Source organism: Tamandua tetradactyla, chromosome 7, assembly GCF_023851605.1.
Source record: "Tamandua tetradactyla isolate mTamTet1 chromosome 7, mTamTet1.pri, whole genome shotgun sequence".
NCBI lineage: Eukaryota > Metazoa > Chordata > Mammalia > Pilosa > Myrmecophagidae > Tamandua > Tamandua tetradactyla.
The window spans coordinates 33,797,214-33,824,604 of record NC_135333.1 but is presented as its reverse complement, the minus strand read 5'-3'; the positions used below and the strand labels follow the sequence as shown (position 1 = coordinate 33,824,604).

Sequence of the window (27,391 nt, the reverse complement as noted above, 5' to 3'; positions counted from 1 at the left end):
GGCCCAATCTTTTTTTGTTTTTTTTTATTGTGGAAAACAGCATATACAAAAAAGTAATAAATTTCAAAGCTCACTGCAACAATTATGGAATTCAGAGTCTGGTATGGGTTACAGTTCCCCAGTTTTAGGCTTTTACTTCTAGCTGCTCCAAGATACTGGAGACTAAAAGAAATATCAGTATAATGATTCAGCATTCGTACTCATTTGTTAAATACTATTTTCTCTGTTATAACTCTACTTTATCTTTTGATCTTTCTTCCAGTCTTTAGGGGTGTTTGAGCTGTGCCCATTCTAACTTTTTCATTTTGGAAAGAGTTGTTGTTAAAATGGGATGGGGAATGGAACTAGTTGATGTTCTGGCCCCCCGAGTTACAGGATTTAGGAACCCATCTGGAGGTTGTAGGTTTCTAGAAAGTAATCGTAGTACATGGACCCTTTGTATGATCTAGAGCCCTAGGTGTTCTTTAGGAATGGTTTTGATTGGGGTTTGGTAAATCATGAATAGTGGCAATGTCTAGCTCACTTCAGTAGCCTCCGAAGAAGCCTTTACAATTATTTGAACTCTCTCAGCCACTGCTACATTATTTGTTAAAATTCTTTTCCCCCTTTTGATTAGGAAAACATTGTTGTTCCATGGTCCTAAGGCCAGGCTCATCCCTAGGAGTCATCTCCAACGTTGCCAGGGGAACTTTCACCCTTGGAGGTTGTGTCCTGCATAGGGGGGAGGGTAATGATTTCACTTGCAGAGTTGGGCTTAGAGAAGGAGAGGCCACATCTGATCAACAAATGAGATCCCCTGGAAGTAATTGTTAGGCATAAATATAAGCTCCTCCACTACACAATTAAGGTTCATAAAAGCAAGTCTCAGGATCAAGGGCTTAGCCTATTGACTTGGTAATCCCTAATGTTTGAGACAGTATCAAAGGTGTTTCTCTGGTCGTGAAGTTTAATAGTTCCACAATTTTTCTTCCATCCCTCAAGGGACTTTGCTCATATTTTTTTATCTGCTTAAAATACTCTGGGATTTATTCAGACATTACATTAAGTTTTACAGGATTAAAAGCTCTCATTCTTATTCTGGGCTCCCTGTGTTTGAATTGTTTAAATGTTCTATCCGGGCGGGCCACGGTGGCTCAGCAGGTAAGAATGCTTGCCTGCCAAGCCGGGTTAGATTCCCGGTGCCTGCCCATGTAAAAAAAGATAATAAATAAATAAAAATAAAAATAAATAAATAAATGTTATAGCCAAACAGATTGAGTTAGATTATGTGTTATGAAAAATTTAGATTTTGGACACAATAAATCTCTCTTCTTTGGTCTCATAGAATATGTGAAGTTCTGAAATATAGACACTGTCTTCCTTACCCCTGTATTAAGAATTATCTTAATCTCAATGTGATCGGCTTTGTTTTTGTCTCTAATTGAAGCCTGATCTTTTTTTTCTTCTTTTTTTTTAAACAGTTGTATGTGGCAATGCTGACCTTCCGAACTGCAGAACTCCTTTTCTGAGTCTTAGGTGTCACACAGGTACCCAAAGTTTCAGGGAAATGCCAGGTTATACATTTATAGTACAGCTTCTCAAAATCTAGAAAATAACAGTTACCACTTGAGACGAAAAATGACTGCTATAAGAGCTTACAGTCTAGACCCCAGTTTTTTTCTAAATATTTTCTAAGTGAGACCATACAACATTTGCTCTTTTTTTTTCTGGCTTATTTTGTATCACATAATGTTTTCACAAGTTCATTGACAACATTGCATGCCTCACGACTTCATTCCTTTTGTAGCAGCACAATATTTGATCTTATTTTACACCACAGTTCCTGGGCCCAATCTTACTAGTAGGGTTTCTTAAATTGAAATCATCTCAGAGTTCCTTACTAAATTAGTCGTAGTTATCTAGACTTAGAGGTTAAAGAACAGTCCATTTGCTTATTTGCTGTAACTGTTGCCATTGTTCATAGCTTAAAATTCATTTGATGGGAGAATTTATTAGTTTAGCAACTTTTAAATTAGAGAAATATGAAAAAAAAATCTTTGATCAAATAGTGGGGATCAGGGAGACTACAAATATATTTGGGGGGGTTGTTTTTTTCTTTCTGGAGGGAAAAGCTTTGTCTGACTATCTTCTCCCATTTAACATCATTATCTACTTTATTTTTTAATCATTTTACTTTATGGGAATTTATTTTAGACCAAAGGGATTTTCTCTGTATCCTATTGCCCAACACAGTACCTGGCATGTGACTTTTCAATAAATACTTCAAGTGGAGTGAACAGGATGCATTTCTACCCTCAGTAAATTTAGAATATAGCACCCAGTTTTCTGTCCATGTGCGTGGGTAAATATGTAAGACAAAGCAGATTGTACATTTATTAAATTAAGAAGTCCTGTGTGATCCCATTGCCAGGAGGTCTCTGCACCAGCTCTGCTTCATTATATGACATAAAAGCCAATATTGGCAAAGTTCATGTTGCTTTTTTTTTTTGGCATGGGCAGGCACTGGGAATCAAACCCAGGTCTCCAGCATGGCAGGCGAAAACTCTGCCCGTTGCAATTTTTGACAAGAAGCTTAACTTTTTCTAAATCTTGGAAGCATTAATTGAAATTTCCATTATCGATAAATCTGTGTTAACTTCCTGTAGTTACTAGCATTGGAGAAACTCTAAATGTAGCTTATGAATAAACCCTCTTGTGTTTTTCCTCCAAGTTTCAAAATTTTCTTGTTTCTTGAAATTCTAGCAAACAAAAAAATTGTAAAGAAATTTTTTCCCTGAACTGTTGGAGAGTAAGCTGCTGACATTGTACCCTCAACCTCATCAAATGCTATTGTGTATATTTTCTATGTTCAGGGACAGGGTCCACAATACAACCATTAAACTCAGTAAATTAATATTGATGCATTAATACTTTCTAGTCCTAAGAATTACATGTTGCATTTAGTTGTCCTGTGTCTTGGTCTCCTACATTCTGAAACAATTCTTCAGTCTTTTCCTGACTTTCCTCACTTTGACAAGACATTAATTTTGTAGAATCTCTCAATGTGAATTTGTCTGGTCTTTCCTGAGGAAGAAATTCAATTTAATAAATTTTTGCAGGACTATCACTCCCAGGGTTTTAACATTAGACTGTTATGACTGAGTTCATATGTTACCATAAATATATGCCTGGATGCTACATTTTGAAACTCAGAAGAACTGCCCAAGAAACCCTATTTTGGATGCACAGGTGGTTTAGTGGTAGAATGCTCGCCTTCCATGCGGGAGACCCAGGTTTGATTCCTGGACCATGCACCCTGTTCTAGTTTGCTAGCTGCTGGAATACAATATACCAGAAGTGGAATGGCTTTTTAAAAAGGGAATTTAATAAGTTGCTAGTTTACAGTTCTAAGGCTGAGAAGATATCCTATTTAAAACAAGTCTATAGAAATGTCCAATCTAAGGCATCCAGGTAAAGATAACCTTGATTCAAAAAGGCCAGTAAGTTCAGAGTTTCTCTTGTCATCTTGGAAAGGCACATGGTGAAAGATACCTTGATTCAAGAAGGCCAGTGAAGTTCAGAGTTTCTCTGTCATCTTGGAAAGGCACATGGTGAACAAGGTTAGGATTCCTCTCTCATCTGGAAGGGCACATGGCGAACACGACATCATCTGCTAACTTCTCCTGACTTCCTGTTTCGTGAAGCTCCCAGGGAGGCATTTTCCTTCTTCATCTCCAAAGGTCACTGGCTCGCAGACTCTGCTTCTTGTGACTGTGCCCTTCTGCTCTGCTCTCTCTGAATCTCTTTCATTCTCCAAAATGTTTCCTCTTTTATAGGACTTCAGAAACTTATCAAGACCCACCCAAATGGGTGGAGACATGTCATCACCTAATCCAGTTTAACAACCACTCTTGATTCAATTGCATCTCCAGGGAGATGATCTGATTACAGTTTCAAACATGCAGTATTGAATAGGGATTATTCTGCCTTTACGAAATGGGAGTTTGATTAAAACATGGCTTTTCTAGGGTCCATACATCCTTTCAAACCAGCACACAACCCCCAAAAAAGAAACTCTGTGTCTTCATTAAAATTTAATTGCAGAGAACTAGTATTTGATTACTGCGCCTCTGTTGGAAAAGTGTTTTTGTTTGTTTGCTGTAGAACAAAATTTTAAAGAATTTTTGTAGTTGTACTGTTTCCTGTCATTAAAATTGAGCTTTGCTGGCCTCTAGCCTTTCTTTTTTACAAGGCCCCAACCCATTTTCTCTCACATGTTTCAATAAATTTTTTTGCCTGCTTGCTCTTTAAAAAAAATGTTTAACCTTGCTAAATCGCAAATTAAGTATTTTTTATTGTGTAATACTTATTCTTTTTTTTTGTTTTGCATATGGAGCCGTTTTCCTTAGGTTACTAAGAAAACGGAAGTTTCCTAAGGAAAAATAAACAGTGGGGAAAGTGTGCACATTGTTGTTTTTAGAAATCTACCACCCAAGTGGGAGATGATATTTGCAACACATAAAACTGACAAGGGCTGATTTGTGGAATATACAAAGAATGCCTACAAGTAAGATAGGCAACGGTAATAGAAAATTGGATGAGCGTTGAACTTCACACAAAAAAGTTTTCACATGGCCAGTAAATACATGAAAAGGGGCATATTGAGATACAGATTACACATTTGTACCAAATGGATCATACAGGAGTAGTTCTTCCTGAACTATTTATTTGCTCATAATTCATGATGTTGGCCTTGGAAATTTAGGAAAGCAAGCTAGGAAGAGGTACTAATGGACAAAATTTAGAGGACAGGAGGCGGAAACCCATTCGTTAGGGGCATGTAAATATAAGCAAGAAAAATCCTTGTAGGTTCCCAATCATAACCTTGGAACCCAATGTGAGCTCCAAAAAATCCTACCCAGTCAGAGGAAAAGTAAACATTTTGAATTTTTTAATAAAACTATTTAAACAGTATCAAATTTTCAAGTTTTGGATTTGAATATACCTACTGAATTCTAAACTAAAACCTTGTACAAATAATTGTATATGCTGGGTTCTCTACCTCTATTCCTCTAGGAATAAACACAGGGAAAGTATATAATTATGTTTATTTTGGCTCATTGAGGCAAGGAGGGGGTTAGATTTTCACTAATGAATACATTAAAAATAAATTTGGGAAAGAAAAGTAATCAATACCAAAGCATTCAAATTAATTGAATTGTTTTGAATAGCCGTCTGAATGTCCTAACTTTTTAAAGGACATATATGTTGTTTAACTTTGTGAATTTTACTTTTCTAAACAATTTTTTTCTCCTCTTTCTTAAGCATGGGTGGTAAAATACCACCTGCTACTCATAAAGCTAAAGTAGAAGAAAATATCAAGGTAAGGTACGAATTTCATTTGTGTATTTAGTGATAAAGTACTATAAGGATTCTAAGGAGTATTTTTTAACTGCTATTTTCAAATTACTTTCCCTGATTTGCCCAAAATCACTTGGAAATAAGATCTTTGTAAAATTTCCATTTGGAGACCAGATCTCTCAAATCTGATTTAAAACTGAGAATTTTGAGTTGGATGTTAACTCTTTAAAAATAAACGTTTTATTTATGTTATATGCATGACCTATACGTCCCAGGCTTTGTGATGATACACGTTTCATCTTCATCATTGTATCTTTGGCACTTACACAGTGCCTTATGCCATATAGGTATCTTATTGTTTGCTATATAAATAAACAGATAGCCAAGATTAGTAATCTCAAGTTTTTTCCCCCTACCACCTGAGAGATATTTCTAAGTATGATTGATGGTGTTATTTTAGCCAATTTGCCAAACAGTTGTGTAAGAGCAGAGGAGTCTACCGGTAGCTGAAGTTTGAAATTGAGGGGGAAGTGTACACTTGAGAATACTTCCTTCAAAATTCTCCCATTTCTACCTGCACATTTAAAAGGTTTTCTCTCTCAAATTTTCACATTAGTCTTAAATTCATAAGAAAACTTGCTACTTTATTATTTACAGTGCTAAACGTGGTTTATTTGTTTGGATTTGAAAATAGAAGTTTTATCTATAAACAACTGAAATGAGAAGAATTAAGCAAAAGCCCAACAAGTTATTATCCTTTTAGATGAGTCATTTATTAGAGTTGGGTAGTTTCTGGAGCCATGAATAAGATCTTTTACCATGTGACCTTTGTGAAAACAAAATTATATATAATCTGTATCTCTGCCAAAAAAAATTGTAATCTCATTTAGAATTATGACTGGGCTCATTCTTAGTATATCCTAAAGCATCTAGCACTTGTACATATGTGGTAGTGTGTCAGCAAATATTTTTTAAGAAGGTGAGACTGATTCCTTTTTTTTTTTTTTTTTAGGAAACAAAGGGGAAGCAACCTAAATAACTAGAACTAGTAACTAGTATTTATGATACACTAATGTAGTTGAATGAATAGATCGAGGTGGGCTGATAATGATGTATGTTTCACGATAATATGGCATTGTTAAATGAAAGTAAGTGCAGCATTGTTTTATATTTGTAGAGAATATCTAGAATAGGATATAGGAAACCCCACTGGTTATTTATAGGTTTAAGGAAATTGCTCTTTATCATGTATATATTTTTTGACATGGGCAGGCCCCATGTAATGAACCCGAGTCTCCAGCATGGCAGGCGAGAATTCTGCTGCTGAGCCACTGTGGCCTGCCCATCATGTGTACTTTTAATTTGAATTTTCATTGTTGGTGTATTACAGTTCCACAGTCAATTCTACAACTCAAAAACCCTTGAAAATATAAAGATTTTTAGTAAACTCATTTGGCAGCAAAACATAATTAAACTGATAGGCTATCTATAGTCTTTATCTCATTTAATTGTGAATATTCAAACTTTATATTGCAGACAAACTAAGGTGCTTGATTTTGGAGAGTTGCGTACTGCAGAACCTGATGAGAGAGTTCCATGTTATTGGTCTAAGCGTTGTATTAAGCCTTTTAAAATGCAAAAAATTTTTAAATTCTTAAACACATAGTACAGAAGTTTTGGATGAGGAACTGGATCTATACTTAAAAGAAACAAAAACAAAAAAATTAAAGGTAGTTTACCAAAACAAAACAACTGAGAAATAAAGTATTTGAATAGTTTTTACATAAATTTGGTGAATGTTTTGGGTGGGTTATTAAATAATGATATCATTGTTGTCTTCCCTTTGTTAGGAAGAAAAAACAGATAGTAAGAAGACAGAGGAAACCGTAAAAACAGAAGAACCATCAAGTGAGGAAAGTGATCTAGGTGAGGGGATGGTATGGTAGTTTGTATTTGATACCTTATGATATAGTCCTGTATTGATTTTTATTAAATTGATAAACCAGTGCTAATAGAAATATAGTGTGAGCCTCATATGAAATTTAGTATTTCTAGTAGCCATGTTTAAAAAGTTTAAATAAGTCAGTGAAACTAATTTGAATAATAATGTTTTATTTAAATCAATATATCAAAAATATTTCAACATGTAATCAGTATTTAAAAAATGGTTGAGGAGGGTGCAAGTGTAGTTGAGTAGTAGAATTCTCACCTGCCATACAGGAGACCCAACCCAGGTTCCGTTCCTGGCCAGTACACTTCCTGAAAAAACAAGCAAGCAAAACAAACGAAAAACAATATTCAACAAATGGTGCTGCAATAATGGGAAACTCACATGGAAAAATAATGAAATGTGACCCTGCTATATACAGCATACCAAAAAAAATGGTTGAGGTATTTTCCTTCTTTTTTCATACTGAAGTCCTGAAAATCCAGTGTGTTTGTACTTTATACAAATAGCACTTCTCACGTTGGGTGTTGGGTTTTTCTTGGAAATTCTTGACCTTTATTTATATTGCATGATATTTGTAGGTGAAAAGTAGGGATGCGCACCTAATTTAGTCTAAACATACTTAAAAGTTTTCCAGTAAATGAAGTACCAAAATTTTTTTTCCTTTAGTATTTATATCCACCTTGATACAGACTGGTTCATCATTTTAGAATAGATTTGACTTTGAATCCATAGCATACCAGTTTCAAAAACTTGTCTGTACGAGTTTAATAAACTCGTTTACTCTTCTGTCAAGTCAGTATTATTACATCAAATTCAAAGATAAATTGCAGCTCTGAAAATTTATCTATATTAAAATACTCTTTAGATATTCTTGTAATTTACGTAATGCTGCCAATCAGTTAAAATCTGTATATTGGCTTATGTTAGATAAATGTTTAAAATGATTCTATTTGTATTATGAAAAGTTTCAATTTCATCAGAAATTCTTATATTGGTTTAGCTAGGTTTTATAAGTTACCTTTTCCTTTCCTTGGAGCTTCAAAATTAACTTGGTTATATTTTGTGTGATATTGGTGAGAAAATGTAAATCACACTGCCATTTTTTATTTTTGGTTATTGACAGTTTGACACATATGTATTTTTATCCCCTAAGAAAATCTTGAATGGGAGTTAAACAAAAGTTTGCTTTATGGCTAATTCTTCCACAACTTAGCATTTGCAAATGAACATTAGCAAAGAACCACAAGGTCATTAAATGTATTACCTTCAGATTGTTTCAGCAATTCCGTAAATTGGCAGTGGTTTATACTATTTGCGTCATGGATGATTTTTAACTACTGTATCCATGACCCTTTTCAGAGTCTGCTTCAGAAAACTGGTTACATATGTTTTTAGTATATATCATAAACAGTGAAATAAAACTAAGATAAATGTCATTGTCTTATTTAAAAATTGTATTAAATATGAATTGGTTTTTTGTTTTGGTTTGTTCTTTTTTTTTTTTTTGCATAGACAGGCACCAGGGAATCGGACCTGGGTCTCCAGTATGGCAGGCAAGAATTCTGCCACTGAGCCGCCATCATAGTCCAATAAAAATGAACTTTTGAACTGACATACCTAGAGCGTCTTTTGGTGATAGAAACCACTTTTTTTCACATCTAGCAAGTCTGAGAGTGAATGGGCACTCTCATGTTGCACAACTCATCTAAAAGCTAAAGAAAAGTACTTGGGAGGGCGGGACATGGTGGCTCAGCTGGCAAAGTTCTTGCCTGCCATGCTGGAGACCCGGGTTCAATTCCTGGTGCCTGCCCATGCGAAAAAAAAAAAAAAAAGTACTTGGTATTGAATCAATTGATTTTTGATATTGTGAGAAAATTATTGTAGTCTGTAGATAATTGTTTGGGGGTATAATTGAAAATCTTTGACTTTTTGTAAAATAACTTTTTTTGGTCTCAAAATTTATTTTACCAACTCTCCATCTAAAAATGGTGTTCTTTTTTGTGTACATTTCATACATTTTATGGTTGGATGAAACTGTAGTCTCAGTTCATGTTAAAAATTGCTTAGAAAATTTTTTGTTGAGCATTAAATTCTGATTTCAGGTTGCTAGTTATGATTTCATTATTTCCTTTTTAACTGTTAAGACAGAACTTCTTATCAGATTTACTATATATTGGTTTAAAATGTCTCAATATTTTCCACTGTTTGAAACTTTGTTATATAAAAAGCAGGTTTTTTACTTTTGCTCTGTTACAGCAAATTACACTTGCCACTCATCATGAAATTTGCAACATACCTCTTTTCAGTCTCTATTGGTTTTTTTGGTAGTAGAAATTGAGTTTTGCATTAGTAGAATATCTTTGTTTTAAAATCTGTTCATACTAATTTTTTTAAACCAGAAAAATGATTTATACTATTATTAAAATATTTTCTTACAATTTACATCAAAGTATTATTATAACTTGTGCTATATGTATATAATATTTTTTAAAAATACATTACTGTGTTCTGGTACACTGAACAGATTATTTGCACTGAATCAATTCATTGACACTGGCTAGATCAGTGATGTTGCTTATGTTTTATTCCATGCCTGCACCAACATTGACACTACAGTACAATGATAAACATCTCATAAGGTGTGAGTAAAGTGTAGTCTTATAAAACAATAAAGTTGTGTTTAATGGGGAAATATTTAATAATCCCTATAAGTGGAATCGCCTGTTAATAAGACATGCCAAATTGTTTTCCAAAATGCTTTATATTCAGCAATTGAATTGAAATTAAATAAAAATTCAGTTAATTGGTTGTACCAGGCACATTTTAAGATTTAAATATCCTTATGTATGTGGTTAGTGGCTATGGTTTTGTGAATTGTAGATCTTATTGTCATTTTCTTGACTTGCCAGAGATTGACAATGAAGGTGTTATTGAACCAGACACTGATGCACCTCAAGAAATGGGAGACGAAGCTGTAGAGGTAAGTTCAGTGACTTATTTTTTGCTTTTTGTAAGGAATATGAAGACCTGACCTGTTGCAGTGATTTTTTTTTTTAACTTTTTTTGTTGTATAGTATAATATATATAAAGCAAAGGAAGAAAAAAGGAATAGTTATCAAAGCAGTCTTTAACAAGTGGTTACAGGGCAGATCCCAGAGTTTGTCATGAGCTATGACACTATCATCTCAGATTTTTCCTTCTAGCTGCTCCAGAACATTGGAGGCTAGAAGGAATAAATATTTTTTTTATTATCACAAATGCCTTTTTTTTTCTTTTTTTGTGAAAAATAACATATATACAAAACAGCAATACATTTCTCAAAGCACAGCGCAATGATTAGTTGTAGAACAGATTTCAGAGTTTGGTATGGCTTATAATTCCACCATTTTAGGTTTTTACTTCTAGCTGCTTTAAGATACTGGAGACTAAAGGAATATCAATGTAATGATTCAGCAGTCATACTCATTTGTTAAACCCTACCTTCTCTGTATCACTCCGCCATCATCACTGGTCTTTCTCCTACTCTTTAGGGGTATTTGGGCTATGCCCATGCTAAGTTTTTCATGTTGGAGGGGGCTGTCAATAATATAGCATAGGGAGATGAAACTAGCTATGTTATGGAGAGGCTGGCCCCTCCAGGTTTCAGGACTTATCCGGTCCAGGAACACATTTAGAAGTTGTAGATTTCTGTTGCAGTGATTTTAAAACATGATTCTCCTAGGAAAAGCATATATAGGCTCAGGTATTGTGGGTTCTGTTCAAGACTTCCACAGTAAAGCAAATCATGCAAATTTTTTTGTTTCTCCGTACTTATAAAAGTTACGTCTACACAATACTGTAGTCTGTTAAGGATGCAATAGCATTATGTGTTAAAAAAGCAATGTACAGACCTGAATTAAAATGTGACACAGAAACAGAGTGAACACATGTTTTAGAAAAATGGTGTTGCTAGACTTGCTTGACCTTGCCACAAACCTTCAATTTGTAAAAAATACAGTAACTGCAATGTACAATAAAATAAGATATCCCTGTATTAAATCCAAAACAAGCTGTCTCTGTCTTAAATCCTTCTCTGTCTGAAGGCATCTAGGGGAAAACATTTTACTTTACTGCTATTTATTTTATTTTTGTTTGTGAAAATGACCATGTTGTTTTTCACCATACTCTAACAATCTCTAAAATCTTTATTTTGTTTTACCTGCTATTTCAATTTGCATTGATTTAATTGCTCTTTAGACTGATAATTCACCTTAAGTGTATACCTATAAGTGAAATTGCCTGTTAATAGGGTATCTAATGCCAAATTGGTTTGTAAAATAATTGAGTCACAGCAGTGTCAGTATGCCTTTAAAAGTAAAAAAGTTGGTTCTTGGGCATGAGGTTGAAAAATTCAGATACTACTGTAGTCTTTCACACACATCTGAATAGGGGGTAGAGGGTGGTAGGAATTAGGGGGGGAATTTTAGAAAGGCTCCTTAAGGGGTTGATAACTGGGAAAAAAGGATGAGAAACGCTGTACTATAGCAACAGCAGTTTAAAAGTGGTCCTTAAGTGTCAATGGCTGAGAGATTCCAAACAGAGTCGAGAGGTTATCCTGGAGGTTATTCTTATGCATTAAGTAGATATCACCTTGTTGTTTAAGATGTAGCGGAGAGGCTGGAGGGAACTGCCTGAAAATGTAGAGCTGTGTTCCAGTAGCCATGTTTCTTGATGATGATTGAATAATGATACAGCTTTCACAGTGTGACTGTGTCATTGTGAAAACCTTGTGTCTGATGCTCCTTTTAGCTACTATATCAACAGAAGAGTAGAACATATGTAATAAAAATAAATAATAGGGGGAACAAATGTTAAAATAAATTTAGTTTAAAATGCTAGTGGTAAATGAAAGTGAGGGGTAATGGGTATGTATGTATAATCTTTTTTTCTCTATTATCGTTTCATTTCTTTTTCTGTTGTCTTTTTATTTTTTTCTAAATCGATGCAAATGTTCTAAGAAATGATGAATATGCAACTATGTGATGATATTAAGAATTACTGATTGTATATGTAGAATGGAGTGATATCTTAATGTTTTGTTTGTTAATCTTTTTTAATTAATAAAAACAGTTAAAAAAAGTGGTTGTTTTGTGTCTTCACCATCAGTTGATATTGTAAGATATATTTTTTACCTAATTGTGTGAAAATGTATGCCTTTGTGGTTTTTAATTTGCATTTCCCTGAACTCTTAATATGGTTGAGCTTTTTTTTTTTTTTAATATTTTTATTGTTAAGTCTTACTCCATACAGTATGTATGGTCAGTGGCTCACAATATCATCATAGCTGTGTATTTATCACCATAATCATTTTTTAGAACATTTACATCACTCCAGAGAAAGAAATTTAAAAAAAAAAAAAGGAAAAATTCGTACATACCATACCCCTTACCCCTCCCACTCATTGACCAATAATATTTCCATCTACCCAATTTATTTTAACTTTTGTCTCTCCTATTATTTGTAGTTTTTTTTCCACTTTTTTTTGGGTTTTTTTTTTTTGCATGGGCAGGCACTGGGAATCAAACCGGGGTCTCTGGCATGGCAGGCGAGAACTCTGCCTGCTGAGCCACCATGGCCTGCCCTTATTCACATTTTTTACTCATCTGTCCATACCCTTGATAAAAGGAGCATCAGACATGAGGTTTTCACAATCACACAGTCACATTGTAAAAGCTGTATCGTTATGCAGCCATCTTCAAGAAACAGGACTACTAGAACACAGCTCTGCGGTTTCAGGCAATTCCCTCTAGGCACTCTAATACACCATAAGCTAAAAAAGGAGTATCTGTATAATACATAAGAATAACCTCCAAGATAACCTCTCGGCTCTGTTTGAAATCTCAGCCACTGACACTTTATTTTGTCTCATTTCTCTCTTCCCCCTTTCAATCGAGAAGGTTTTCTCAATCCCTTGATGCTGAGTCCCAGCTCATTCTAGGATTTCTGTCCCACATTGCCAGGGAGGTTTACACTCCTAGGAGTCATGTTGCATGTAGAGAGGGGGAGGGCAGTGAGTTTGCTTGCCGTGTTGGCTGAGAGAAGAGGCCACATCTGAACAACAAAAGAGGTTCTCTGGGGGTAACTCTTAGACCTAATTTTAAGTAGGCCCAGCCTATCCTTTGCTGGGGTTAAGTTTCATGGAAAGAAACCCCAAGATTGAGGGCTTGGCTTATTGCTTTGGTTGTTGTCCCCACTGCTTGCAAGAATATCGGGTATTCTCCACATGGGGAAGTTGAATACTCTCAATAATATTTTGAGCAGTAGTGGTGATGAGTCGTTTTTTTCCTTAATGTTAAAATGTTTGTGAACTTTGCATTTTACATAAGATGTTTACTGTAAGTTTTGTTCTTATTAATCTGTGTACTGTCAGCATCTTCTACTGCATTCATCTAGTATGGGTGCTTAGTAGATGTTTTTGGGAAGGCAGGAATGATTCCTTTCTCTTCTGAGTGTTCAAGTCTCTAAAGAACTAGTTTTACCTCTTTGTGAAGAATTTGGATTTTAGTATTACGAGTATCTAGAAAGGTGATGGTAAGACTAGGACAAAACATCCTACTTTGATTGGAATGGAGAGAAAACAAGGCCATGTCTAAAGGAGAGTGTAAGGGTGTGAGAATTATTAATTGGTATAAAAGATTAAAGTTCACTGCATGTAATTTCTTACTAATAAATTATGATTATCCTCTTGTTCTTGGAGACTAGAGAACAATGAATGAAAGTGAGCACTTTGACTATCCGTCCTTCCAAAAGTCCAAATTGCTTCCTTCTCTTTGCTTTCTCTGCTACTTCTAAGTTAACCTTAACTTTCCCCTTAGATAACTGAGGAGATGATGGATCAGGCAAATGATAAAAAAGTGGCTGCCATTGATGCCCTAAATGATGGTGAGTGATTTTTTTTCTTCTTTGCTTTATAATCTAAATATTCTCTTCTCTACTCCAGTAACTTAAATAGTGGGAGAGTGGGAGCAAACTCAAGTATTTTGTGTCGTATTGGAGTGTATTTGCCACCCACCCATTCCCCATTCTTAAAGCAATTGAAACGCAGGTATTACCAACTGCCTTGCCTCAGGGCATGGACAGATCATGATGTTTGTCTGATGAGAGAAGACTTAAAATGTTTCAAGCTTTCAAAGACAGAAGTATTAGAAAAGCAGCCTTCAATTTTTTGCACAGTAACACCCTTGACAGAATGATGTTCATAGGCATAACATTCTTGTTCTAGTCCCTGCATGCTAGATTTTCTTTAAAAAATCTTGTTAGAATGGCAGGGTGCAGATATTAAGTATAGTGTTTGATCAGGTTTAAAAACAATTTATAAACTTGGATACTGTGACTAGTATCTAACTTTTCCTGCAAGCCCCTTCATAACTGTGGGTTGTGTGTAATGATGCTATTAGTTGAGTACATGGTGCCATATAATCTGTGCATTTGGACTTTTTAGACTTAGAAGATGACTTAATTTTTGTTTTACTTTATGAGTTCAGCATTGCTGAGTGTATTAGGGTTCTCTAGAGAAACAGAATCAACAGGGAACACTCGCAAATATAAAATTTATAAAAGTGTCTCACGTGACCATGGGAACGCTGAGTCCAAAATCCGCAGAGTAGGCTGTGAGGCTGACGATTCCGATGGGAGGGTCTGGACGAACTCCACAGGGTAGGCTCACCACCCAAAACAGGAAGAGCCTGTCTCTTCTGAATCCTCCTTATAAAGCTTTCAGTGATTAGATTAAGCATCACTTATTGCAGAAGACATGCCCCTGTGGCTGTTTACAAATGGAATCAGCTGTGGATGCAGCTGACAGGATCATGATTTAATTCTATGAGATGTCCTCATTGCAACAGACAAGCCAGCACTTGCCCAGCCACCATTTGGCCAAGTTGACACATGAACCTGACCATGACACTGCAAGCTGGCAAATATAATAGTTTTTTCTTTTATAATCCCTTCATTTAGATCCTCATCCACATGTTTATACTGGTGCAGTTGCCTTTTAATAGTTGCCTTCTTGGAATGTCTTTCCTCTGTTGCTTTCTGTTCATTGTCCCTTGTTTCTTACTTTAAACTGCTTTTTATTATGTTATTTCCTTTCCTGTGACTTGAGACTAACTTTGCATATATTTTGAAGATCTTTTTTTTTTTTTTAACATGAACAGGCACTGGGAATCGAACCCAGGTCCTCTGGCATGGCAGGCAAGCATTCTTGCCTGCTGAGCCACCGTGGCCCGCCCGATCTTTTTCATTATAACGTTGCAGACCTGCTAGAATCTGACCCTATAGTTTATTCTTCCAGCCTTTCTTTTTTCTCCTTTTAGAACATTAACCTTCCATTTCAGCCATATTTTCACAGTCCTAGAATGTTCCCTTACTTGTGCTCTATTGCTTCTCTGTGAAGCTATTTACTTAATGTCAACTTTTAATTCAGACCCATCAGTTGATCCCAACCAGTGCTCATCCCAAGAAGCCTTTTCTGACTGTTTCTTTTCCACACGGATCTTTTCTTAGTTTCCTAGTTCCTAAGATTTCTATTCATCCAGCATTAATTTAGTGCCATTTACATGCCTGGCAGTTTCATAATGTTTTGACATGCATTATTTCATTAAAACCCCCTCATCTGAACAGATTGAAAACCAGAAGACATAAAGGGAGTGTGACTTACAGCAGTTTTATAATGTTTTGACATGTATTATTTCATTAAAACCCCCTCATTTGAACAGATTGAAAACCGGAGGGCTTAAAGGGAATATGACTTAACCAGAATCTTGCTGTATCATACTATACCTCTTTTATTATTTGAGTCACTCAAGCTGGCATGTGTTTTGTATTTTTAAAATTCATTTTCTTATAGCCTTAGCAATATTTAAGAAAATAAGAATGTATCCATCACCTAATAAATCATGTTGTTTTTCTGTATTATTTTCCAAGCTCTATGTGTACATAAATTTAACTGAGTTCTAATTTTAGAATAAGTGCAAATTATAATCTACCTTAATTCATAAAACACTAGCACTGTACACCTGTGGTTGTGGGTTCAAGCGCAACCTAGGGTTGGTGGAGGCACATTTGACTGGAGAAGTAGGAATATAGTTAAAGGCTGGACTCTGAAACCAAAATATCTGGTGTTAGTTAGTAAACTTGAGAGAATTACTCTCTTAGTCTCTTTCTTTCTTTGTAAAATAGGGATAACGATACTTCCCTAATAGAATAGTGAGGAATAAGTGAAGATGTGACATATGTCTGCTATAATACCTGGCACATAACAAGATTTTGTTTCCAGCTATCACATTATTAGTAGCAATTTTACTACTATTTTTTTTCAGTGTGATAGATTTATTTAGCAAATAATTATTGCAGGTTTACTGTGTTCCATAGAGGCCAGGGTGACCGGAGTGAGGTATGTGAAAGACATCTAGAGTGGTAGAACTGAGGTCAAAGAGGTGTCTTGAGAATAGAAGATGGTGGGAAGGGTGTTGATTAGGAAGCAAAATTAGGATTTTATAGACAATGCTAAGGGCTTTGGATTTTATCAGGACGGTAGAAAGCCAGTGAGGGATTTTCTTATTAAGAGAATTTTCAATGAGATGAGATTTACTTTTGAAAGGGATTATTTTTCTATGTAGATTAGATTATAGAGGCAAGTAAAGAAATAATAGAAGCCAAAACATTAGAATGTGCTAAAGTTTTATTAGGAAAAGCCTTACAAGGGAGAACGGTGGGGAGGGAATTAGGGGAGTCTGTGTCGTAGACAATGCTAAGGGCTCTGGATTTCATCAGGATTGATAGGAAGCCACTGAAGGATTTTTTGATTAAGAGAATTTACTCCAGTGACATAAGATTTACTTTTGAAAAGGATTGTTTTCTATGTAGATTAAATTATAGGGGCAAGTAAAGAAGTAGTAGAAGGAAAATAGGATTAGATGTGTTAAAGATTTATTAGGAAAAGCCTTGCAAGGGAAAACGGTGGGGAGGGAATCAGAGGAGTCTGTGGAGACAGCCGAAAATGGAGGTCTGACCCTTTGTAGAAAAGATGAAAGGAAGTTAGGATAGAAAAAGTCTTAGACTATGGTGTGTTTCTGAGAAGGTTTCAGCAAGCCAGAGTCCCTCAGTTAAAGGAGTTGGACGTTTCACAAGAAGTGGCCTGCTTTTAGAATCCTTCTGTACTTAGTCATTAGCTGGGAGCAGCCCTTAACACATGTGGTCTTGAATTCAGGAACTGGGGTCCTTAATCTGTTATGCTTCCCACAAATGATCTAAGAGGCCTATTTGCTTGGCCCCACAAAGGTGAAGCAAGAAGTCAAGTCTCACGCTGTAGGTCCAGGTGGCTTGGATTTGGGCAGAGGCTCCCAAGCTTCTCTGTTTTCAACGCCTTGAGTATCTCCATTTTTTCGCATACTCCTCATGTCAAAAAAAAAAAAAATGGTCCTAATGGTTTAATTTATAAAGTAAATTTCATTCTTGAATAATCAAGTTTACTTTCTAACAGTCTGTGTGTTTTTATTGGCCTTGAATAGCTCCTCAATTCTTGAAGTCAGATTGTACACTCCCCCCCTTTTCCTGTCCCATATCAACTTTTGTGCAACTCTTGCTCTTTATCGTAGCCATCACCAAAAAACCTAATTTTGCAAAGGTGTCATCAAAAGGAATGTAGTGATCAAGTATTGAAATTGTGGGCTGTCTTGAACCAGCAGTTTTTGTGGTGACAGGGAGATGTCAAGTACACTGTGTTTACCTTGAAAATTTAAACTGTTCTGAGGTTCCTTGTCACACAGTTTTGAAATTGCAGAACTAGGGTAATAAGTGAGATATAGATGTTGAATGTGTATCTGTCATGTTAAACGTAGAACTAAAAGAATTTAGATTTTAGATTGTGGGGTCAAGAATGATTCTTAAGATTTTGGACTTGAATTAGGTCAGCGGTTGAAGGATACAGCCACCTGTTTTTGTAGTTCGATAGAATACACTGCACCTGTTCATTTAAAGTATTGTATGACTGCTTTCACATTGCAATCGCACAGTTGATCAGTTATGGCACACTGGTCTGTAAAGGCTAAAACAGTTATATGATCCATTACAAAAAATGTTTGCTGGACCCTGAACCAGGTGAATGGAGGAGCCCCTCAGTTGGGAAGATAGGGATGGGGAAAAGCTCTGGAGATGAGGTAGGAATTAAGGGTTCAGTTTTGAACATGGCAGGTCCATGTCCAAGTATAATAGCTTGTAATAGATATCTGTAGTAATAACTAATATGACTGAACATTTTTGCCTTTTTCTTTGCTCCCCAAATTTCCTTTGGCCACGAATTGGTTTAGACTACACAAAGAACCATTCTATTTCTCTAGTATGTGTTAAACAAATTTGTTTAGACAACGTATGAAACTATTTTTACAAAGAAGCTATGAGAATGGAATATAATTAAATGAATTTAAAATGTAGTTTAGTGTCTTTATGGGATTTCTAATTTTCAGACTCAGTGAGTTATAAGAATGTAGTACTGATCTTTTTGTTTTAGAGGATTATGTGCCCAAAGTTATCTCCTTCGTGAGTGATTTTATAATATAGTTGTGGTAAAGATTTGCTTTGAAGAGCTGGTTTTATGTATTAATTTAGATACGAGTCTTTTTTGTACCAAGCTAAAAGAAATAAAATATTAATCTGAATGTTAAGATAATATCAGGTAAGAGATGACCACTTTCTTCTTCTTCTTCTTCTTCTTCTTTTTTTTAATCCTCCAGGTATTTCTTAAAACTTTTGTTTTACTTTAGGTGAGCTGCAGAAAGCCATCGACTTATTCACAGATGCCATTAAGCTGAATCCTCGCTTAGCCATTCTCTATGCCAAGAGGGCCAGGTGAGAACTCTAAATAAAAAAGCATCCTTTAGTCATAATTTTAGCTCATTCACCAAATAGAATTGTTTCTGTGGAAATCACAAGGTTTTATTGTTTGAAATTAATATTTTAATTAATATCACACTTAATTTTTTAGTGTCTTCATCAAATTACAGAAGCCAAATGCTGCCATCCGAGACTGTGACAGAGCCATTGAAATAAATCCTGATTCGGCTCAGCCTTATAAGTGGCGAGGGAAAGCGCACAGGTAATAATGGAACATAGTCATTTTCAGAATCCTTTCTCAAATTTAAATGTAGTGTTTTAATATTGTCTGGTAAAACAACTTATCTAAAGATTTAATTTCAAAGTAATTTGGGCCCAGTATTAAGAATTGAGAATACAGTAAGGAACAAAACCAGAAAATAAAAATCCCTCTTACTCCTATCATTGAAAGGAAGTCACTGGTAACATTTAGGTAAGGATTTTTCTCAAAATTATCTCTGAAAAAGAGAGAAAGTGGCCTTATAAGTCTGTCCTTACAAAATTTCTCTTATTTTTGTACTTTCCCTTTTAACTTAACATTGAGCAACCAGTGTTATAGAAGGAATATGCTAGGCCTGAAGCAACTTTAGTCACTACAAGGTCACCTGGAAAATTATTAAAGGGGAAAATAAGGAAACAAATTTAACCCAAATTAGTAATCATTCAAGGGGGGCAAAACTTAATGTTATACACATGACTAGTTGTGCTTTGGGGTAAAATGTCCAATAATAGCATCTTCATGGATTGAACAGGTGTTATACCTCAAAGGTGGGGGGGAAATGAAGATGAATAATCTTGAGACAACTGTTTCTCTACTCCAAAAGATAGTTCTAGTTATTAGTAAGATAATGATCAAAAATAGAGGGGTAAAAAATCAGAATGACGTCTGTCAGTGATATGTAGGAATAGGAAAGATCCATGCCTTGCTGTTAATCCTTTTTAGACTCCATTGGTCTTTGATCATTTCTTTGACTTTGGCTTTTGATACAAAATAGCACTGGCCTGCCTTGTACTTTGCTTGTCTCAGACATGAAATAAACCATTTCTCCAAGAAATAAATCACGGTTCATTTTAGTGGGGATGATATTTAAGAACAAGATTTGGGTACTAGCTTAGTTCATTGCTTTGGGGATATTATATTACTTGTATCATTTCAGTGGGCAAAGCTGGAAAAAAACATTTTGAAGTCATGATTTTTTTAAAAACCTCATGAAATGATAAATTTATACTATTTCCAATTTAATGATGTTTTCCTTTTCCTTTTTTTAATTATTGAAATTTTTCTCCTACAGTGAAAATATTTGTCCCTAGTAATACAGATACTTAATCCTGTTCCCCTACAATATGGATAAAATAATTTCAGAATTATGATAATTTAAAAGCAGTACACTTACTAATATATGTGGTTTAAAATGTTTTACAGTTCTTCTTATCCTTAAATCCCACTGGACAGTGATAGTACTGTTTGTTTTGGGGAGTATGGGGGTGTGCATAGTCTGGGATTTAAACCCAGGTCTCTCACATGGAAGGTGAGCATTCTACCACTGAACCACCGTGCACCTAATAGTACTGTTTTAAGAGCTACTTGAATTAGTTTTATTTCTTTGTGGTTTATGTTATCAATGTGATACACGTTTTAGCCTCTTTTTTAAAAATTCTGTTTGTATTCAGGTGTTTGTTCACTTTTTTCCCACATTCTTTCTCATTAATTTTATTTTGAATATGTGTAAGGAGTCAAAACGAGCAAAAAGTTGTACCCGGAGAAGTCTTATTTGCGTATACCATACCACATAGGTGAATGTGTGTAAAAAGCTCTTAAGTGAGTTTAAATCTGTTACAGACTTCTGGGCCACTGGGAAGAGGCAGCTCATGATCTTGCCCTTGCTTGTAAACTGGATTATGATGAAGATGCTAGTGCAATGCTGAAAGAAGTTCAACCGAGGGTATGTTAAAAGTAGAGAAGGGAAAGTCACTGTAGTAATAGTCCACATCCCTAGTGCTTAGCCCCTGAAAGCAATGCAAAAACATACAGAGAAACAAACATATATGTGGTCTGTAATCACTGAAGCATTGTGTTCAGATCAGAAGTCTCATTAGGCATTTGTGTCTCATGCTTTATTATAGCAAGCTGTATTACTTTGGTTGCAGGCTTACTATGGAATTATAATCAGAAAATTCTGAATGGAAAGAGGAGGCATCAGTTGTATAGCAAAAAAAAAAAACAAAAAAACTAGAAAGTCTATAAAATGGGACCTAAGAATGAGTCTATTCTGCCATGTATTTTTTGTATACAACCACTTATAAAGCAGGAGGGCCTTGTAAAAGTTGTTTGAACCTTTTAAAGTGATAATATTGATTCCAAAAGCTAAATATTTTGTTTGAAGATGACTTCCCTCTAAAATTGTTAATTAAAATAATTATAATGCATTTACATGGTAAATCATCTTTGTAAACAAACTACCCAGAATTTATTCCCAAAGCTTTTTAAGATAGTGGATAGTTTATTAAATTGAACCTACCTACCATATGAGTATTTATTTGATTTTCTTTTTTGCCTCTCTTAACAGGGCTAACTCAGCAAGGTTGTGTGAGATCTTTATTCTAGAACATGAGGGTCTTAAGTAATCGTGAACAAACTGAAGTTGTGATTGAATACCAAATCATTTGTCTTTATCTTTTCTGAATAAATAATAGCTTCTAAGTATTCAGCAGTGATGATGTATTAGTATCTGGTACATATGCATGTATTTTCTTTCATAGCAGTTCTGTGCGACTAGATATCCCCCATCCGATCTAATGAATGAGAAAATTTAAGTGTAGTTAGTCTGTTGCAAATACCTGGTATATGTATGCTCATTCTATGGCGCAGCAGGCTACACTAATGATATGCTTTCTTACTGAACTCAGCTTAACTTCTGAAGTCTAATGCAGCTGTTAGAAACTTTTAGGCAAGAATTGTCTTGCAATTTGAAATCTTGTCGTTCTTGAGCTAGTTAGTTGTTTAAGGAATTGAGATCGGTCTTGTTGAAGACTAATGCCAGGTCTCTTTCTCTAAAGTAAATCTGTCATTATTCTCTCTGCAAAGAAAAGTGACCTAATAAAAATGTTAATTTGTGTTGGCCTTATTCAACTTTAAGAGAGACTTTTCTCACTTTTTTGCCTAGGCCCAGAAAATTGCAGAACATCGGAGAAAGTATGAACGAAAACGTGAGGAGCGAGAGATCAAAGAAAGAATAGAAAGAGTTAAGAAGGCTCGAGAAGAACATGAGAGAGTTCAGAGGGTAAAATTTCTGTAGCTATGCTATGAAGGGAAAATACAGTGGTATAGAGTTGTTAGGATAGCATTCTAATTCCTGGCTCCTTTACTTAATGGTGTATCTGTAGTTCTATAGGATGATGATACTACTTTTAAGTATCATTATCCTATAATGGGGGTGGGGAGCTTCATTTCTTTCATTATCTTTAACTTGTGGGGTTAATTTTAGTCTTTAAATTCTTTTTTATTATTATTATTAATTTAAAAAATTAACTAACACAACATTTAGAAATCATTCCATTCTACATATACAATCAGTAATTCTTAATATCATCACATAGATGCATATTCATCATTTCTTAGTACATTTGCATCAATTTTAGAAAAAGAAATAGAAAGACAACAGAAAAAGAAAACGTTAATAGAGAGAAAAAAAGTCTTTAAATTCTTAAGTAGAGCTTATATGTCAACAGCTTACACCTTTCAAAGCGTTTGTGTGTCCTTCCAAAATCAGATTTGCCAGTCAAATGATTAAAACTTAGCAATATTGTTCTATATTTTCTTGAGCTTGCTTGCCCTGATTTAAGTTCATTATTCTTCCTGTCAACCAGTGGATTCATAGATATTTAGAATTGATTTTAGCTATTTTTTGTTTTTAAGTATGAGATCCTATTATAGAAAAATTTAGAAACAAGGAAAAATCATACATTCATTTACAGCTTTACTGTTGTTTCTATGCTTAGAATTTTTCCTAGGAGTTTAATGAGAATCCATTTGAAAGTTTTATTTTTGGGGGAATGGGGTAGGGGTTGTCCAGTATTGCCATTTGAAACCTGTCATTCTTGTCAGTTCTCTAACTAGCTTAGTCTGCAATTTTTTTATGATTTTGCACGGTTATAGGGGTGGACAGCAGACTGTTTTCCCTATTACATTATTTATTTGTTTTTTATATTAAAGGAGGAAGAAGCCAGACGACAATCAGGAGCTCAGTATGGCTCTTTTCCAGGTATTTTTAAAGAAAAATTAAACTGTTATTACTTGATATATTCTGATTTGGAGGTTAAAATATATATATCATATTTAGTTCCATAGTTCCTAGAATACTGAGAAGTTTTTAAAGTGTTAACCTCTAGAAAGGTTCATTTTCATTATATGCTGGTAGGAACACAGACCCCACCCCCCATAATTTATGTTTCTTTAATAGCTAACATGTATTGAGGCCTAAGCATTATAGTTTATATTAAAAGACTATCAGTAGTTATTTATGATTTAATCTAAGTACTTCTAAATTGCTGTAATGGAATTTTGTTCTAAATATTGATATCATGAAGATACTTAGAAGCACTGTATGGCATTACTAAGCATAAAAGAGTGTTTTGGGCCCTGTACGGAAATAATGTACACTCTTTCTTCCCTTTCTTGCAAATGTCAGTGAAGAAAATTGTTAGCAAGATAAAGCAGTATTCTTGAATGATACTAGAGTCCAAAGATACAGGTAGTAAAGTCAAAAAGGAACTCAGAAAAATTATTGAATGCTTCCTGAGTGATTCAGTGTGAAATTGATGTAAAGACCACAAGACATGAAAGAAAAATTCATAATTCTGGTAGGAAATCATTTGAGTCCAGCTGTTTAATGGTAGCTTTCTTTCTTTTAATAAATATTTGTAGAGGCAGCTAAACACCACTTATGCTTATATGCCACTAGCTGGAACTTTGAAACTTTAGTTATATAGCCAGAAGGTAGAAAATGTAGCCTTTGTTCTGAAAGGTCATAAAAGCCCAGCAGTTGAAATTCTCATTGTTTAGAAAAATGAAAGAACAAATACTTGGAATGACTTTCTGTTTGATGGCAAAGCAGAAAAATAAATTTTAGCTCATAATTTACTTCCTGCCTAAAAAATAATCTTATATATCTTGTATCAGGTATTTTAGAAAATGACTGCTAGTGTATACTAGTACTAGAGATAAATTTTTACATGGGTTTTATTTTTTAGATTTGATAAGCAGATTATGCCTTGGGCTGGTAATTTTTTTATAGGTAGGAGCCAGATTTTCAAAGCCTTTGTAAGGGCAGAAAAGTGTCTAGAAGGTGTGTAGGGGCTCCTTTAGTTGTCCTAGTCTATGATTGATAGTTGTTTAAGGCCATGTTTGAATTATTGAGCCAGGTAGAAATGACTTTCTTGTACTTTTACTTTCATGATCGCTTTACTTCATCTGTAGGATTCATTAATGTTACCTGTTTTTCCCTTTAGTAAGTCCCTAAACTAGCATAATTTTGATTTCAGAATATCTCCAGTGAACATAAAAGAGTTCATGGATAGTGAAGAGACAGAAGAGCAAAAAGTAATTTGACTTCGTATTTTAGCGATATACTGATGGAGTAAAATCCTTTTTTGCTAGAGCATTATTTTCAAAAGCAAAATTACCAAGAGTACTTGTTGAAAGTCGGTTGCAGAGATTTTGATCTCTTGAGTGTGGAGATCTAGAATCCACAGGGTTTTTTTGTGACAGGCACTTCAGTTAGTTTTTGAAAAAATAACTACTCTCCTGGAAGATAGTATGTGTGTATGTATGTAGAACCTAAAAAACTTAAACTTTATTATAAATTAACTTTAAATTGAAACAAAGAATGACAAGAGGATGACCAAAAATTTTTCAATTTTATAATCTTAAGGAACTGTTAGTTTTCTGTTTGTTTTTAAGATATGATTAGTTTTCTTTTTCAGCAGTTCGATTGTTTGGAAAAAGAAATCTAAAAGGTAGCAAAATCTGATGTATTGCCTTACTTTTAGAGGAAATTAGAACTTACAAATCGTGCTGTTGTATACATACAGAATTTTGAGACTGCTTTGTGTTTAGCGGCACCCTTGTTTTTTGCAAGTGTGTATGTATGCTATTCTTAACCTGAAAGAAATAGTAGACTAGACTACATGGGAGTTCAAGTTCATGTCTTTACAGTTATTTCATTTATTCTCACAGGTGGCTTTCCTGGGGGAGGGATGCCTGGAATGGGAGGTGGCATGCCTGGAATGGCAGGAATGCCTGGACTCAATGAAATTCTTAGTGATCCAGAGGTTCTTGCAGCCATGCAGGTAAGACATGGAAGAACAGTGTTGGACTTTATATCATTAAGATGTTTCTTTCATAATTGTGTGGAGGCAGTTACTCTTTACACATTTTTTGTTGATTTACCAAATAGTCATGCAGCTATGAAAATTTTTTTTTTCAGATTGAGTGGCTTAAGTTCTTAAAAATTGATTCATAGGTAATACTCAGAAATAGTTGTCAGTTATCATGTCCAGTGTCCTTTTCTTTGTATAAGAATTGTATATGCTTTTTTTAATTTTTATTATTATATTTTTTGCGTGAGCAGTCACCAGGAAACAAACCCAGGTCTCCAGCATGGCGGGCGAGAACTCTGCCTGCTTAGCCACTGAGTCCCCCACCCATATATGCTTTTTTGATTAGATAGATCAAGTAATTTAATTGAGCTTGGCTTTAAAGTGCACATTAATAATATTTTAAAGAATTGAAATGATGGTAAAAAACATTCTCTTTGAAACGTTTCAAAATGTACTTCAGGGTACGCTTTGTTAATCACAAGTCCAAATCCCAGTTAACTTGGCAATGCGAAAATTATATGGGTCTAAGTAAAGAGGTAGGATTTTGAAAAATTGTTTACCCGATAGGACACTCCTTCAATACTAATTTAAAAAAAAACCTTTCTTTCAGGATCCAGAAGTTATGGTGGCTTTCCAGGATGTGGCCCAGAACCCAGCAAATATGTCAAAATATCAGAGCAACCCAAAGGTTATGAATCTCATCAGTAAATTGTCAGCCAAATTTGGAGGTCAAGCATAATGCCCTTTTGACAAATAAAGCCTGCTGAAGGAAAAGCAACCTAAATCACTTAATGGATGTCGCAATAATACAAACCAGTGTACCTCTGACCTTCTCATTGAGAAACCTGGGGTGTTTTGAAGATCATCCCTACCCCTTTGTCCCAAATGCAGCTGACATATTTTACAGTGGTTTGCCATTAGGGTATTCATTTGGATGGTATTTTCCTATTAGGAATCACAAACTTTAACACTTTTTGAAGTGTTAAGCACTTGAAAATATTTAAAACAGATTAAAAGGGTGTATTAAGTCCTGCATTTTTCTTTACTAATCATTTTGATTTTCCTTGAGTTGGTTGGGTAAGGAGGATACTTACATACGGAAGATTTATTGCTCTAGTTTTGTGCGGGGCAAATACAGCTCATTTAAATAGATAAAGTTGGAATTGGAGATATGGTTACAGAGGCATTTTGACTTGTACTTTCAAATGCTTTATTTTAAAAAAATGATTTATTTCGACAGTAAAACTGTTAGGACCACCAGTACCGCAACAGGACATGGGTAGGAACTGGCAGTACTTGGGGGTCAGCGATCATTACTTTTTATGTAACATGAGCCTTTGTGCAGGTTGCATTTAAATCTTACACTGTGGTGAAGGGTGATTTTTGTAATGCTGCAGGAGAGTTGGATTACTTAGTTTTGTTCTTGTCCAATATATAAAATAAATGTTTCATATTATTTCCATACAGGGAAAATATGGGAGTACTTTTCTTTTTATGTTCTTGGGTTTAAAATTACCTCTCCTAGTCAGAAGATGACCAGCTCTATGCCTGCTTTCTCCTTGTTTTTCACATTCTTTCCCCTTATTACTCTTGGACTGTGGATCTTTTTCACTGACATCATTACTGCTACCATCATTCACAGCATAATTGTACAAAGCATATTTAATGCTGGGCTTAATTTAATATGATACATATGGCAATTAGGGTAATACCTATAACAGCTGTGGTTTCTTACTTGGCTAAGAAATAGTGTATTTAATACATTGGATTTCCACTTTCATGTAATCTTGTGTCATCAAAAGATGTTGGCAA

General features: G+C 34.8%; 1 protein-coding gene across 3 annotated transcripts in view; it reads left to right on the top strand.

Annotated features, from left to right (window-relative positions):
* Positions 1-27,052, top strand: part of ST13 (ST13 Hsp70 interacting protein) — a 29,753-nt gene extending 2,701 nt beyond the window's left edge. For 2 of the 3 annotated variants that reach the window (XM_077168953.1, XM_077168952.1), the window contains exons 2-12: positions 5,305-5,362; positions 7,191-7,266; positions 10,201-10,271; positions 14,146-14,212; positions 19,093-19,177; positions 19,314-19,424; positions 21,042-21,144; positions 22,366-22,482; positions 23,415-23,463; positions 25,437-25,549; positions 26,190-27,052. In XM_077168953.1, the coding sequence (XP_077025068.1) occupies positions 5,306-5,362; positions 7,191-7,266; positions 10,201-10,271; positions 14,146-14,212; positions 19,093-19,177; positions 19,314-19,424; positions 21,042-21,144; positions 22,366-22,482; positions 23,415-23,463; positions 25,437-25,549; positions 26,190-26,318 (978 nt within the window). In that variant the 5' untranslated portion in view covers position 5,305 and the 3' untranslated portion in view covers positions 26,319-27,052. Of the gene's footprint in view, positions 1-5,304; positions 5,363-6,466; positions 6,489-7,190; positions 7,267-10,200; positions 10,272-14,145; positions 14,213-19,092; positions 19,178-19,313; positions 19,425-21,041; positions 21,145-22,365; positions 22,483-23,414; positions 23,464-25,436; positions 25,550-26,189 lie in introns of those variants that run through there. The other variant, XM_077168954.1, reaches the window with a different exon arrangement.
* The last annotated feature ends 339 nt before the right edge of the window (positions 27,053-27,391 follow it).